The sequence below is a fragment of the Stigmatopora argus genome, chromosome 3 (assembly GCF_051989625.1).
Source record: "Stigmatopora argus isolate UIUO_Sarg chromosome 3, RoL_Sarg_1.0, whole genome shotgun sequence".
Classification (NCBI taxonomy): domain Eukaryota; kingdom Metazoa; phylum Chordata; class Actinopteri; order Syngnathiformes; family Syngnathidae; genus Stigmatopora; species Stigmatopora argus.
The window spans coordinates 13,716,097-13,731,913 of record NC_135389.1 but is presented as its reverse complement, the minus strand read 5'-3'; the positions used below and the strand labels follow the sequence as shown (position 1 = coordinate 13,731,913).

At 39.7% G+C, this 15,817-nt stretch overlaps 2 protein-coding genes across 2 annotated transcripts; one reads left to right on the top strand and one right to left on the bottom strand.

Moving 5' to 3' along the window:
• Positions 1 to 123: 123 nt before the first annotated feature.
• Positions 124 to 7,095, bottom strand: pidd1 (p53-induced death domain protein 1). The gene is made up of 15 exons (XM_077597426.1): positions 6,218 to 7,095; positions 5,323 to 5,736; positions 5,097 to 5,249; positions 4,937 to 4,988; positions 4,642 to 4,843; positions 4,420 to 4,572; positions 4,153 to 4,326; positions 3,745 to 3,892; positions 3,094 to 3,229; positions 2,851 to 3,001; positions 2,505 to 2,628; positions 2,252 to 2,367; positions 1,913 to 2,020; positions 1,450 to 1,646; positions 124 to 706 (listed from the first exon to the last, which is right to left on the bottom strand). Exons 1-15 carry the CDS (start codon positions 6,744 to 6,746, stop codon positions 472 to 474), a joined length of 2,892 nt encoding a protein of 963 aa, XP_077453552.1. The 5' UTR covers positions 6,747 to 7,095; the 3' UTR covers positions 124 to 471.
• A 2,100-nt stretch (positions 7,096 to 9,195) lies between these two features.
• On the top strand, positions 9,196 to 15,655 carry pnpla2 (patatin-like phospholipase domain containing 2). The gene is made up of 9 exons (XM_077597037.1): positions 9,196 to 9,747; positions 10,564 to 10,796; positions 11,032 to 11,097; positions 12,369 to 12,578; positions 12,663 to 12,723; positions 13,130 to 13,333; positions 13,468 to 13,600; positions 13,725 to 13,847; positions 14,418 to 15,655. Exons 1-9 carry the CDS (start codon positions 9,561 to 9,563, stop codon positions 14,779 to 14,781), a joined length of 1,581 nt encoding a protein of 526 aa, XP_077453163.1. The 5' UTR covers positions 9,196 to 9,560; the 3' UTR covers positions 14,782 to 15,655.
• Positions 15,656 to 15,817: the final 162 nt, after the last annotated feature.

Genomic DNA, 15,817 nt, shown 5'->3' with positions numbered 1-15,817 from the left:
GAAGAGTGACCTTGAAACGTATTGGAGAAATCTCTTAAATACACCAGCTGTATATACAGGGTCAGGCAAAATGATCTGACACACTTGGTTTGATAAAATGCAAATAAAGTAAAGAAATCAAAGTGTTTGCACGTATATTTAATGCCATTCTCTTTCTTTATGCGTTAAAAATTAAATCAATCAAATGGGATCCATTATTGTCCACACAATGTCAAAGGCAAAAGTTGACTATAACTCGGCAAGTCATTTCATGTGGAATGGCAGTCATTTCTTTGTAAAAAGTCAATAGCTGCTAACATTGACACTTACCATTAATTGACAGGTCAGATTGAATCCTACGGGTTAAAAAAGGCCCAATTAACTGCAAAAGTTTGATAACTTGGCACAACTAGCAACTTTCATGTGCATACAAGGGTTGTGTAAAACAAAATAAAGGAACAGGAAAGGCACCTGCACCCATTGAGAACTTTTTTACTGCTGGCTTTCAGAGAGGGTCTGCTCTTCCACATCCAGGCCAACTCTCCTCAGTGACTGAGAATACTTTAGCCTTCCCAGACTGACTATGTCTTCAAGTTCATCTGCGAGATCCTTCCTGTCACTTTCAATCATGGCTTCCATCAATCGTGACACCGCCCCGGGACCGGCGCTCTTCTGTCCTCGAGCCCAGTGGAAGAGCATCTCCAGCACCAGAGCTCCAAGATTGTCCCTGGAGAGAAGAGTCACTTAATTACTGATATATTTCACCTCTTCATGAATGCATTCCACTGATTCAAGCAAAGGTTTTTTAACGACAAGTGAAATGAAAAGTGTGTGTGATGCACACTTATTTGGAATGCCACAGAATACACCATTTTATATGAATTTATGAGAATTTAGTAGTATAATTTTGTAACTCTAAACCCACTAAAACAACCCTTCTAAAAAATGCAGTCGAATGCATTTTTAGACCAGTCAAATATAAAAATAACATAAACCACCAAGAAAGCCACTGCATCAAAGCTGTTTCTTTTACTTGTACGCCTGCAGGATGTGTCATGCAAGCATGAGGAGAAAGCCGAGGGGGTAGAGGGGAGGGGAGAGGAGCATCAGCCTAAGTGTGTAATCTCCTGCAATGTCCCAGATGGTTTAGCAGCCTCTAACAGCGCAGATTAAAACAATCAAAATTCTCTACCATTTCTCTCCCACTGCAGTCACGTAATATCTCACTCACATCTTGGCCTCTTTCAGCAAAAACGCACGCCTCCATTTTGCATTTTACACGGTAATCCTGATAATCTTAAAGAACTCAAATTGTTTGACTTAATCACAATTCTATATTTTATATTTCCGTTTTAATCATACTTATGATGTGTCTCCATGACTATAAATGGTCTTTTCTTTTCACTTGTATTGTGATTCAACAAAAATGGATTTGCAACGCAGGATCTTTGTTTGTTTGACAATACCTACCTGTGTTTGTATTGGATGCGGTCTAACTCATTGTAGCTTATCCCGAGATTGATGCCAATCATGCGCCAATCTTGTCCAATCTGAAGGGAGATGGATAAAAGATTGGCTTCTGTCAAGTAGCCGCTTTCAGGGTCTCCCAGGTTCAGAGGAGGAAGCTGGAACTCTTCCAATAGGTACTTGTTATCGGCATCTAGCACCTAACAAATCACCAGAGAGGAAGAAACTTGAATGTGCTATTTAATGAGAAGAGAAAATTAAAATCATGGGCATTCAAAACGACATAATATATAAACAATGTAACATTTCAATGACATTTGGGGCCTAAATATCATACACTTCACCATCCAGACTACTACGATTAAACAAAACCACCAATACAAGAAATACGTATATGAAGCTATGTCCTTTGAATCACATTTGATGATGGGGGGAAAAGTTTTAACTGAAAATGTGTTCAACTGACAGGAAGTCTCAGCGGTAAAGTTGCAAGCCACTGGCTTTCAAGGCCTTTCCTCTTCCTCAATACTTCCTCCGGGACGCCACTGGGAATCCCCCCTCTGTAAAATGAGACCTATAGCAGATGGAATATAAAGGTTTCATTTTTAGGTTGGTCTTCTCAATGACGTTAAAATTGTTTTAAAGGTGTCTTAAAATACAAAGATGCAGGTGTAGTGTGGAGAAGGAAGTCATGAACGAAAGAGACAACTTTTGACAGAAAATTTGCTTTACAAAGATCATCTATTATGAAACGTGTAAATATTCATCCACTGTGCTTTTTTGGCTGTTATGAAAAGTGTCTTACTTCTCCTCGCACTGTACCCTGAAGGCCCTTTGCAGGGGAGATGTAAACTTCCTTCAGATTCTTCAGGCTGGAATAAAAGACAAAACACAGTCTTCCCTCGACACAGTCTGGTCTGTCTGTTAAGAGTATGAGAACAAGATCTTATCACGGCTTGAAAAGCAATTACGAGTCAATTATTTCACAAAAAAACATCACAAAAGGAAAGTGTAAAAATATTTATTTGTGATAAACTTGTTAAAAAAGGCATACTGACTTGTGGAGATATGCAAGCCTCTCTCAAAGCCCGCAAAGAACTGTTCACCTTCGAGAAGGTCACATAGATCTGAAGGTTGGGGTCCATCATAGCGTTCGGACAGTAACATAACTCTGTCATCCACCTAAGACACAACCGACGCAAAAAGCAATGAAATTACCATAACTGACATTCTTTACACCCAGGAAAAATGTAAAAGGAATCCTAGATTGGCCATAAACGGAAAGCTGCACTTACTCAATGTTCATTGTGTTTTGATGTGTTTTCATCATTTTTTTATTATTGACGAGTGAAAGCCGCATGATGTGTCGACAAAAGAGAAGTAAAAACAGACATCAAAACCAACCTCGTTAGCTGGCAAACACTGCAACAAGACTTGTGAAGGGTCAGTTTTCCGCTGCAGGGCCATGAATTGGACTTTAAACAGTTTTAGCTTTTGGTACACCTTTCTCACCATATCACTAACACAACTCTGAGTCTTGTACCAGAGCCAATACCTGTGATAAGATTAAAACACAAGAGTATAACACTTACTATATACATATATTAAATGTTATGCATATACTGGGATTTCTAAACGGATGCTTACCAGGAAAAATGTGTAACGTAGAAAATTGCATACAAATGGGTGACATAGAGGGACACATGTGATGTGATGTCTGTCCAGGTTTGGCCAGTGGGGTCTCCATGCAGCAGATGCAAACACGATTTATCAACTGTGTGACCTGTGTGACAGAAACAGACATAATAGTGAAAATGGATATTGCAAAATGAAAAACTTCATTTAACCCTGTTTTTGTTTAAAATGGATAACAATGTACATGGGCGGTTCGTCGGCTGAGTGGTTAGCGCGTCGGCCTCACAGTGGGGGACCTGCGTTCAAATCTAGGCCGGTCCACCTGTGTGGAGTTTGCATGTTCTGCGTGGGGTTTCTCCGGGTACTCCGGTTTCCTCCCACATTCCAAAGACATGCATGGTAGGCTGATTGCACCCTCTAAATTGCCCCTAGGTATGAGTGTGGGCGTGAATGGTTGTTTGTCTCCTTGTGCCCTATGATTGGCTGGCCACCGATTCAGGGTGTCCCTCGCCTCTGGCCTGAAGTCAGCTGGAATGGGCTCCAGCACCCCCGCGTAACCTTAGTGAGGATAAAGTGGTTCAGAAAATGAGATGAGAACAGTGTAAATATTTACTGAGTGTTTATAATTAAATTATAAAAGTAAATAATCACAGTAAATTGTACCTGTAATGCCTAGTGGCAGTGGGACCTGAACTTTGACAGGCTGTAGGAATTGCATGCTGGGAGTTTGTGAGAGGCAGAGAAGAGGACTAACACTTGCCTCTGGATCACCGCACAGCACCTGTACCTCTGGCACGGACACCTGTAGTACCTATGACAGTGGGCAACCCTTACATTAATGAGTTCATAAATAGTCACAATGCTTCCATTTTTACACATATTGCTCATTAGACTTTTATCCCTCAAATATATATAATACTTCATTGGGCAGACACTGGGCAAATCCAAATTTGGACCTCACATCTTTGAAAATGATACTTAAAAAGAAACTCTAAAAGAAAATGTAGCTAAGACCATGTCGATATATCTTGGCAACATGTGTTCAGTATTAAATACACCATTTGTGGGTACCTGTAAAGTTATAGTACGGGTTTGATTGGTAGAGTCTGCAGGGAAGATAAGTTTGACTCCCGGGTCAACACTGGACACGAAAAGAGCTCCCTCTGGTGAAAGTGAATAGCTGTCCCTCACTGGTCGGGCCACCACAATAAACCAAGAGAACTGGCTCACATAACAGCAGGCCAGCTACAGAAATGTAAAAAAATATATAATTGAAACAGATCCTAGAGAAATACTTGCTTGCAGTCAAATACGGAATTCATGTATAATATTAATTACCCTGGGTCGACGCTCCAGGGGGTGAATGCTGTCTTTCACGTTTCCTTTCCGGAGAGAAGTAGGTAAAGTGCTCCACGATTTCCCATCATACTTCCGTACAATTACCTCATTGCATTTTTTCCGATGACCATGTGCCATACACACCTCTACTGGCTGCAAGGACAGTTTTTCCTTTAAATGAAGTGGTTTTTCGGTAAACAAATGGTAATTCAGACGCAGCACCTTAAGAAATGTAATTCCATGAGGTCGAAGTTCCAATGGCCGGCGGAGAAGTATGTCATGCTCCTCCAGTAACACCCACTTTTGCTTTGGTCTCCTCTCGGCCCACTTGATAGTCGTCGGTGTCTGTAGGCACCCCGGGGGGAACAGCAACTGTGTCCCCCCGGGGAGAAACACATGACAGCCAACAGACTTAACCGTAAATCTGAATTGTCAAAGGAGCGAAATTGTGTTTATTGTCACATGTACAAGAAATGTGAGAAGCAAAATCATAACATTTGTAATGAATAATGAGCACCTATGTTGATTGAATAGGAGATGCAACTCAGGAATATTTGGCTCGGCTTCATCTGTGGAGAAAAAAATGTAGAAGGTAATGAACACATTTGAATAAAGCGTCTACTAACAACACAATAAATAGACAGGTCCACTACTGAGTCCCCTTTTTTCTTACTCACTAGGTGATAGGGGGAGAGGTGGAGGAGTTAGCGGTTGCCCCAAAGGATTGTCACGAATATCTATTTTCAGGAGAGGCAGTTCATTCAGATTAGATGGTATGAAGCGCAGGTCATTGCTGAAGACGAGAAGTTCCCTCAATGAATGGAGAGAACCTAGGCAGGAGGAAGTAAAAGTGATTTATTTGATAATCATGTTCATTTGGACGCACCAATTCAGGATTCATACCCATTGTCTCTGGCAGCCTCTTCAACTTGTTGTGGGAAAGTTCCAGTTTGACAAGGTCCACCAAAGACCCAATTTCATTTGGCAGGTCCTCGAGGAGATTATTGGAAACATCCAGTGTCTGTAGTTCTTTCAGCTGGCCCAAGCACGCGGGGAGGGCAGCCAACTTGTTTCCAGTGAGTGAGAGATAGGTGAGGCTGGACATCTGGCCAATATCAGAGGGCAGCTCTGAGAGGCAGTTGTGACACAAGAGCAAGGTGGACAACACAGGTAAACTGAGAAGACATGATGGAAGGACGGAGATGTCGTTGAAGGAGAGGTCCACGTGCACCAGAAGGGAGTTGGAAGCGAGCGATGTGGGCAAAGTGGTGAGAAACCCAGGCAAGGAGTTTCCTTGTGTGTCGTAAAAACGGTTACCTTAGATTGAAGAACAAAATTATTAAAAAGGTGAAAAAACAATGGAAACATGTTCATGCAAATCCTACACTTAGTATCATTTACTACATGCCCATTATGTAAAATGTCTTTTATCAAGAAGATGAGCTAGAGCCTATCACATCTGACCTTGGGCTGTCAGCCAATCACGGGGTAGACGAATTAAACTCAAGTAAAAGCATTTACTATTTTATTTAAATAACAGGCATGTCTCTGTAGTGTAGAATTAAAGGTGTTCATTTAAAAATTGATTTTTTTGACTTGACTTTTTTGTTCAAAATGATAAGTAATACAATACTGTAACAAAAACGGTCTGCTAAGCCTGATTATACTTAATTTTTGTTTTATTTTGGTGGATTGTACAAGGGTTCTCTATGCTAAATCAGTAATTTTTAATTAATTTCTTATACAGTTAAAACTAGCAAAACCGTTGTACTGTACTGTTGAGGTGTACGAGAAGTACCTCGTATGGCAAGTGAGCGTAGTTCTGTCAAATTGTGGAGGACACCTAGTGCACCATCAAGTGCATGTTTATCCTCAGAACCGAGTCTCAGGTACCGGAGCCTCTGGAGCTGTTCTGGAATGGAACTCCAAAGCAGGGCCAGTGCAGATGCTCCTCCTTGGTAGACATCCAAGGTCAGCCTGGTGTCGGTCAACACATCTGAGAGTTCCACCGAGGGGGGTAAAGGTGGTGTGAGACACAGCACTGAAGTCGACGATGATGACAAAGACTTGTTTGAGGAAGAAGGGCTCGATATGGAAGGATTGCATGTGTCCATAAAGCTGGAAGGTGATGCATCACCGTCCCTGTGTGTTTGTACTTGGTTTGAAACCTCGGATTCTAGCTGCTCATTGGACTGTAGTTTGTCGTTCTTGTCTAAAATTGCTTCTTCACATCTGGATGTAGGTGTCACTGCAACATCATCGGTGGTTTTATCTCCATCGTCATCGCTGGTGGTTTCTCCCTGGAGGCTTTTCTCCATTGAAGACATTCTGCTACACTTGGCAGTGAGCAAAGTCTAGTGATATGGCGGAGTTGTCTTATCTGCTTCAAGTACTGCATGTTGACGTGGAATAAGTCCGGCCATGTTTAGAATCGGTAAAAAGCGGACAAGAGATAATAACGAAAGCAAAAAAAAAATTAAAAACATGATAACGTTCTTAAGATTAGCTAATGATAACCAACATTTTAACGGTGAGTTTTGTGTACCAATGGACAACAAATCTGCTTTTCGGCTTAATTATATTATTATAACTTATAACCTACATTGGTTACACGTACATTGTGTCACTCCATTTAGACTTCCTCGAGTAGCTCAAAAAGTGACACTCTCTTACGTCACAGTAGAGTGTGTTTATTTTGTTCACCACGGAGTGGCGGAGGAGGCTTTGAACAATGTTTTCTTTCAGTCGAACACGACTATAACCGCCCCTCTGGCTCTTTTTGAAAAATTAATGAACGCCTCCTAGCGGTCGACGCCAAATTTCAACTAAAGGCGGGACTTCGTTGCTTTGTGCAACTACAGTTGATGTATTAATGTCAACCAACAGGAGACGCTGTTTCTTGCTCTTGTTCTGTCGATTATGGGTCACATACAGTAGTCCTATTCTCTCAGTTTAGAATATTTTCAAACCTATCTATTTAACCAGCTTCTCATTATCTTAACATTCGAAGATAAATATGTTAGGTTTGTGTCAACCTGCTTACATTATGTTCTCAATAATAATAGCTACAACGGCCTGTTAAAAATAGACATGCATTTAGTAAGGATAATAATTTGGATCATTATAAAGGTACGGCAATGTTAAAGAAATGCCATTTGTGGTATACTCTATACAAAAACACTAACAATACAAAACATTGGACATATCACACAGACACTTCTTGAACATTGCAGTATTCATAAATAGTCCATAATAACAACACTTCCTTTTTTATGTCTTGCTTAGAGGCAACAACAATGTCAAACAATGTCAGTGATAAGATTCACAATGGTCAATTTAATCTTAACAGATTGTCTGTTCACAGTTTGAGGTCAGTAGGAACCCTGCCTTTCGTACACCGCAATTTGCAAGATGATTAAAAAAAACACACTCCAGTATACTTTCAATACAAGAGTTTAGTTTATAAATGTTCAAATGTAAAGATTTTTAAACTTATCTGTAAAATATGATAGAGTAAAAAGAATTGCCACAATGTGAATCACACGGTCTTGTTGTTTTGGTCAAATCTAATCTTGCTTCAGCTCTTAGTAATCAATACACACTTTTTCTTCTACACACTAAAGTATAGTTGCACAACGGAATATCCTCTCAGGGGAATCGTGTTCTCTCTAAGCTCAAGGAACATTTGAGAAGAAGAAAAACACAGTGTACGCATAAGTATGAGTTTCACCTACAATGCGAGGCATTCCGAATAACAACAATCCTGTGACTTTGTAATCGATTTACTTGCCAAGTGGTTACATTTGTACATGATTCTGTTCCTATTCCTAAAGTATGCAATGTTTTCCAACATCTATCATTGTTGACATGATGAAGTAAAAACTACCCCACATACAATTTTTTTTCAGTAGAAAAATATTTTATTCATTCTAATGCAGATATCCCATGATTAAAAACCACTGCGCTGCAAGAGAAAATAATTATTCTGTGTCTACTGGAATATATTTTATGCGGAGTGTTAAGTGGAACAATTATACGCTATACCACAAGATATTAGACATATTAGATATGTGTATCAGCTGTCAATGCAAGGGTTGTTGTGAGATCAACTGGGGGTTGAAACCCAGATTGCACACAGAGACAGCTCAAAGTAATTTCTATGTAGGCCCATATATGATTCTTACGCACTCACTGCTACTTCATGAGTACAACTACTAATTTGTCCACACCCTGTAATAATTGATTAGTAATTTTTAGCATATAATTTGTGTGCAGAAATTTGAGATCAATGAACCTGACCTAGATACACAATAAGGACAAACAGTTTTTTTGTTTGTTAACCAACAGAGATCATATTTTTAATAGAATATTACTATTAAAGTATTTATAAATTTAACATCTGATATCATTTGTTGAAGTAGAGCACAGTGAGAAAACTGAGTGAAGTGAAAAACACATAAAAAATAAGTACACCCACCAAATTCTATCCAACGTTAAAAATTTAGTCATTGTGTGCTATTGTGAATAATGAAAATACCAATACCTCCCAAAATAGTTAGCACAATTTTTTTTTATTAGCTCTCCACGTGACTTTGTTTGTAAGTAGCAAAAGTATAGTCCCAATCACGAATACGTTTACTAAAGTGAGAGCACCGCGGCTTGTAATTGGCCATACGGATAAGAGGTCAATTTTGATTGGTCAAACAGTTTTAGCTTCTAAATTCTGAATGGACACAAAAGTTACTTAAATCCCGCCTCCTTGTGCATAAAAGCATAAACAGATCCGAAATCTGAAATCTAGGGTAAACCATCGTGTCGCAGCAATTTTATCGGAGCTGTATTTACTCCATAAAAGCTTATTTCCGTCGTACTCGTTTACAAGTCATTTCTTTCTCCTCAACATGTGATTTTCTCATCTTTTTGGGGCAAAGGTGAACCATCGTGATAGCGGAAGAGCTTAAAGCTAACAAATTAAAGAATGCAAACAGGCAGTGTAGAAAATACGAGCAATATTCCGACTTGACAGCAGTGATTTCCCAAATTTTTATTGCAGTTACATAGCTCTCCAAATCGGAGAAGGAACATTTAGTTTTTGTCGGCGAGCCCGGCCGACGACCTTCGACCCGCTTGTCAACGCAGATATGTTCCCCTTAGACTCGTCATGGAACATCTCCTTCGCAGGTTGCGGCTTCTTGGGCATCTACCATGTCGGCGTCGCCAGCTGCCTGCTGGAGAGGGCTCCGTACCTGGTACACAACGCCAAACACATTTACGGAGCGTCAGCCGGAGCCCTCACCGCCACCGCCTTGGTCACCGGCGTGTGTCTAGGTACGTCTTTCAGTCTATAAAACAGGGCGAGGGAACCTATGGCTCGAGAGCCATATGTGGCTCTTGATGGGTGCTAATAGCTTTCCGCTAATAGGACCAATGTGCACCAAGAGTGCCATCAATTAATCATTTTTATTTTTCATTACTCTTCTGCAGGATTCGGGAACCTTTTTGACAGAGAGAGCCATAAACAATTCATCTTTTCAGATTCATTTCCTTGAGAGCCATACTCAGAATGTAAATGAAAAAATTGGGCATATGCACCCATCGAAAAAGCCACAAATGCCTCCCGAAAAAGCCACAAATGCCTCCCGAGCGATAGGTTCCCTACCCCTACTCTACTGCATACATACACTAATTGATACTCATTGAATAGCAACAGCGTAACAATGTTGTCAATCGAATTCAGAGACTTGTTGGCACTCATAATGGCAAATATTGTGTAAATTTCAAGTTTTTCGATAAAGTATATTTATGAAATTAAATCTATTGGAACTAAAATTATAGTTTAGGAAGTCTATTATTAGACTTTACATACTCCACTACTGTTTTTGTTGTTGTTGTTTTTTATAGTTTGCTCCAGAATTCACAGACGCTTCACAAATCTTTGATTGGGGATCTGACCTCTTATATGTAGAGTTTAAATTATTGTTCAGTTCATGCTTTCACCCGAGTAGCTGTTCAGTCGCTGTTGCTTTATGTTCAATTGTTAACTGAGAATCGTTTTATTTCAGATTACCAAATTTGACAGGGAAAGTCAGTTTGCAGTTACGTCATATTTAATACGTGGCATTTCTTGTTGTGTTCCATATACAGGAGAGGCTGGGGCCAGTATCATTGAGGTCTCCAAGGAAGCCCGAAAACGCTTCCTCGGTCCCATGCATCCTTCCTTCAATCTGGTGAAGATAGTGCGCTTCATGTTACAGCGTACTCTGCCCGCTGACTCACACCAACTTGCCAACGGGAGGCTAGGAATCTCTCTGACCAGAGTAACAGATGGAGAAAATGTGCTTGTATCACACTTCAACAATAAAGAAGAGATTGTGCAGGTGTGACTGTTAATAAGACCTTTGCGCTGTTTATATTTTACTCATTCGCTGCCATTGAAATGAAAAAAAATCCAATTTACTTGAACTAACCGCACCGTCATTGATGCATTGGAAATACTGTAAATAAATGAATGTCAATTCCCCTCCTTGGCAGCCAATCAGAATGACGGATATAATGAAATTGTAATCTTTTAGTAGTAAATTTTGTAATATGTTTCTTTTTTCTTTCTGACAGGCATGTGTTTGCAGTGCATATATCCCAGTGTATTGTGGCATTATTCCTCCCACACTGCAAGGAGTGGTGAGTGACAATTATGTATATTTGTCAATAATGATTAATACCAATAAAAATGATCATACTGGTGCATCATAGTAGATTTTAATATATGAATGTCCCCTCATTCCAATAGTTAAAATCAGAATAAACTGGAAAATATTAAAGTACATTCCCTGATTTAGTCATCCTATTTAGAAAATAATACACAACGGTCTTGGTTTGTTAACTAAATAACCTATTACATTACCATTCATTTCACATTAATTTCATTCTTTTATTATCTGTAGCAATAAAACCTGCCTTGACCAAATGTGTTTTTGTGACCGGGTAGCAAGCGTTGAAGCAATATTTGTGGATCTTGTTTCATAATAGTGTGTGCAAATGTGAATTTTTGCAGTTCAGTCTTCTAGGAAGTGTCTTTCTGCAAAAGCTGCTCACAGCACACTCCCTCGGTGGTCTTTGTGGTGTTTTTTTGGCAAGCTCCCATGTTGTGTGAGCAACATTTTAGAACGGAATTGCCAGTTGTGAGAGTGTTAGCTTTTTTGGGTCATCCTGTCCCCTCTTACTCCCTGTGGAATAAAGCCTGATATTTTTCCAGGCATCAGCTGGCAAATAAGGCCTGTTTAAAAAGTAAAAACACTAAATATTCAAAGGATTGGGAATAAATGAAACCAATTAGGTTCATGTATAAACTAAAGCTATGCCAAACTCCTTTTGTTTAAAAATCAGTTTAAAATTTGTGCATTTGGTAAAATCAGTGTATGTGAAAATATATGTATTTCCATCAAGGAAGGTTAGTTACTAAATGTTATGCCAAACTGCTGACAGAAAAGGTAATATACTCCATGTCCTTTTGAACCCAACTACCTCAGCCCTTTCAGTATATCACTCAAAGTAAATAGATTGCTTGTCTTAAGTGAACAAAAAAATCCTGAACTTTGAATGAGGCAGGCTGAAAATTAAAGAGACAAGAATGTCTCTTTCCCAAGAGATGATCTATCAACATTGAGGCATTCAAGTGAGTTTAATCCTGCCTTATCTCAAAACAAAAACATGATATCGTGGAGAAAAAAAACAGATAAAGGTGTTGAAGGCAGCAGTGCCCAAGTGGTACGTCGGTCTATCTCTTAGTTCTGAGGTTCCCTCGAGGAGTCTTGGCTATGCGTGTTATGCTGTGAATGTGAGTGAAAATAGCTAAGAAATATTTTTTGTGGATGATTGAGAAAACTCACATAAGTCCCCTGTTAACCGTACCCTAAAGTTTAATTTTCTTTTTGTCTTTTTCTTTCATGCAGCGATACGTTGACGGGGGAATCTCTGACAACTTGCCCCAATACGAGCTCAAAAACACCATCACTGTGTCGCCGTTCTCCGGCGAGAGTGACATCTGCCCGCGAGACACCTCCACCAACATACATGAGCTCCGCTTTACCAACACCAGCATCCAGTTCACGCTCACAAACCTTTACAGAATTTCCAGGGCACTTTTCCCACCGGATCCAATGGTGAGGTCATTTCAAGGTGCCTTCCCTAATCTATTTACAAATTCTACGACCTTCAGTGAACCTAATGATTTTTGTTGTGTCTAGGTTATGAAAGCCATGTGTAAACAGGGATATAATGATGCACTGGACTTCCTGAATAAGAATGGTAGGAATTAACATTTTTTTGTTTTTCTATTTTTTTTTATGTTGCAGGAAACCATCTTCACTTATGTTGAAAGTCAAATTTTCATTTATATGTTATTATAGATACACTGGCTGCCCCCACTTAAGGCGTTACACATCTGACCCATTTTACCAAGGATCGGCTGGCCGCAAATGATCATGCTTTATGTTTAAAAAATAATTGAAAACAATAAGGAAATGAACAAACTACGATAATTTTCACTTTTTTGGAGCGTGTATGAGTTTCTTGAAATTTGCGAAGCACACAAAAAAAGAAGGCAATTTCGAGGGGACTGTGATTCATTAAAGTATGTATGTTACACACTATGAAATCCTTCTTTTGACCAATAATTCTAATGAAAACACTGTCTGTTTGTATTTCTACTCAGGATTGCTCAACTTCAGTGACCTTCACATAGACAGAGCCCTGCTGGCTAACAGAGAAGAGCATGACAATCAAGTTGACCCTGTTCACGCCGATGCCAAAGGCGTTAGAGAGGAAGAAATGATGCGGATGGTCGATGAAGCATTAACTGTTCATCCGTTGAGCGAGGAACACATCATTGCTCGCCTTCCCCCGATTTTGCACAAAGGTGACATGAGACTGAATCATAACGTAATCCTAGCAATTTGTGGACAGTTAAATTAGATGCTGTTGAAACAGCTCTCTCAACTACGGGGAGTATTGAACTGTTGGTGATATGTGCTTCTCTGCCTCCCCCTGCAGCCCTAATTGAGGCGTGCACAGAGAGAAGGAGCCTGGTGCAGTCGCTTAGCAACCTGCTTCCTTTCAGGATGGCATCTGCCATGATGCTCCCCTACACTCTGCCTCTCGAGTCTGCTTTGTCTTTGAGTCTTAGGTACTGGCAGATTTAATCACATTTGGCATTCTTGAAAAGACACATTATAGATGCTTGAGTTTTCTCCTTTTGCGTATTTGTGTGTTGTGTGATGATACATTTTGAATTCTGATGTTATGTTTAGACTTTTAGAGTGGTTGCCAGATGTGCAGGAAGATGTTGGGTGGATTCATGAGCAGTTGATGAAAGTCGTACAGCATGTTTTACGCCAGGCCTCGAAAAGCATCACGCAACATGTTTCTGCCCGGTAAGTGTTCTTTTCAACACATATTGCTTGTGTTTAGGCATTCCTATAACAAAAAGTATCTTAACTCATTCACTAACATTGACAGCCATGGATGTTAGATTCATTTGTCCTTGGATGTCATTGAATTATCACGTTTTAGTGATATTGACGGCAATAGATGTCAAATCCATTTTGAGTGGGAGAGGCTGGCAGTGGATGATTGCCGACACTCCTCCCAATCGAAATGGACTGGACATATATATTTAAAAAAAACTTTAAAGCACTTATAACAGTAGACAAGTTGTTCAGTTTCAGTGTTATGTGTTAATATGACAAAGTTATTCTGTGGTTAATTACATTTTTGGGGCAGCTCAGGTTCATCCATCACCATCAATGGGAGCCAATTGGTGTACTCATTGGTTATAAGCATAAAGGGGAAAATGAAAGCCCTTTATTACTCTCATTAGAGGGTAACGAAGGACTTCCATTTTTGCAGTTTTGCTTCACACACGAATGATTGCGGGTTTTTTTGCATCACGTTGAATGAAACGTTGAAAACACCTCTCCTTATACTGCTAATATGTTCATTAGATTTTCCTGTCAACTGGAGCTTCACCACTACCAGTCCCTCCCATCGCAGATCCGTTCCACCAGTCTATATGGCACTTGGGTGGGTAGCAGCACTCTTTCAGTGCAGGACATCTTTACACGTCTTGACCAGTACAAGAGGCAGCTTCTGTCCGGATCATTTAGCGTCAACATGGATCTGAAAGGATCCTTCAAAACAGAGCAGGTTTCAGTGGACAAAAGTACTGCTTCATTCCATCCTGTAGAAAGTTTTCCAACAGACACAGACACCGGTATTAACGACTCCAAAGGTGGCATGCAGCACTTTAATTCAGACTCATCACTTTTAAATCCAGGTGCACAACCAACCAATTACTATCAGATTTAAATATCTGTTTGAAAAGCGGGTAGTTTTTTTCCCCGCTGGACCTTTAATATGATATTTCTAAATGGTAATAATTTACCATGCATACATGTCTACATTTCAAGTGAGCCCTGAAGCTACCTTGCAAGGTCCAGGGTTTTCTTTGTACAGTCATGCGCAAACTTGATTTTTAAGATTTTGTTGACACAAATGTACTCTTTTGAAGTCCTGTGGCTGGAGAAGGTTAGTGTTTATGTTTCCCTGGAATGTGGTTGGACCTGTACTTAAGCAACGGTTAGGGTTGGCGTTTGGCCCATGTATGAGATCTATAGGACTGGACCCTTGCTATACAGTATTATGTGCATTTTGAGACTGTATGAAGGTAACGGTGAGGCTATCGCCTAGCCTATTACTGAAGGTTTCTCCTTTACATTCCACATAACTGTCAATGTAGCAAAGTCAGGTCAATACACGGTGAGCTTTATACTTTGTTTACCAGTCACGTTTTTCTCTATAATCCTGGTCTGCTTGCAATACAACCATGTACAGCCTTTAGGAACATGATGTGCTTTTAGATTTTTTTCTAAAAATTTGTTTATTTCAGTCTATGCTATAATATGAGTTTGTTTTCTGATTGTTGTTTATTTTTAACTAATTTTATCTGTTTACCAAAGAATCATCTTGTAACATAGGAATTTATCACAGCCTTCTTTGTGATAGTTAAGCTACCTATAATGTTCTGGAACCCTACTTTGCAATGTGAGAAATTGCATCTTTGTGACTGAACCTCTAATGCCTTAAAGTCGCATTGTATTATTTACAAGTGCATTAATGTGTGATTAAACCAATGGGGAAAGATTTTGTGACCAATGAATAAACTGGTGTTTACCATAAACAACTGCAGTGACTAAGTTCCGTGAATGCTTACATTATCTAGGGAAGCTGTGTTTTGACATGAAGCTTGTTTACGAATTGGAGAACAATTACATTTGGTTTGTTCCATTGATCAGCCGTAAATCAATGTCAACATGTGAGACACTTCCACAAATTGATCATTACG

Excerpts from the sequence above, each read along its gene's own strand:
- pnpla2 (XM_077597037.1), top strand. The coding sequence starts at position 9,561 with ATGTTCCCCTTAGACTCGTCATGGAACATCTCCTTCGCAGGTTGCGGC. Across the intron at positions 12,724-13,129 it reads GGACTTCCTGAATAAGAATG|GATTGCTCAACTTCAGTGAC; the intron begins GTAGGAATTAAC and ends ATTTCTACTCAG. Across the intron at positions 13,601-13,724 it reads GCTTTGTCTTTGAGTCTTAG|ACTTTTAGAGTGGTTGCCAG; the intron begins GTACTGGCAGAT and ends TGTTATGTTTAG.
- pidd1 (XM_077597426.1), bottom strand. The coding sequence starts at position 6,746 with ATGTCTTCAATGGAGAAAAGCCTCCAGGGAGAAACCACCAGCGATGAC. Across the intron at positions 5,250-5,322 it reads GAGGCTGCCAGAGACAATGG|GTTCTCTCCATTCATTGAGG; the intron begins GTATGAATCCTG and ends CCTCCTGCCTAG. Across the intron at positions 3,893-4,152 it reads CCCGTACTATAACTTTACAG|GTACTACAGGTGTCCGTGCC; the intron begins GTACCCACAAAT and ends CCACTGTCATAG.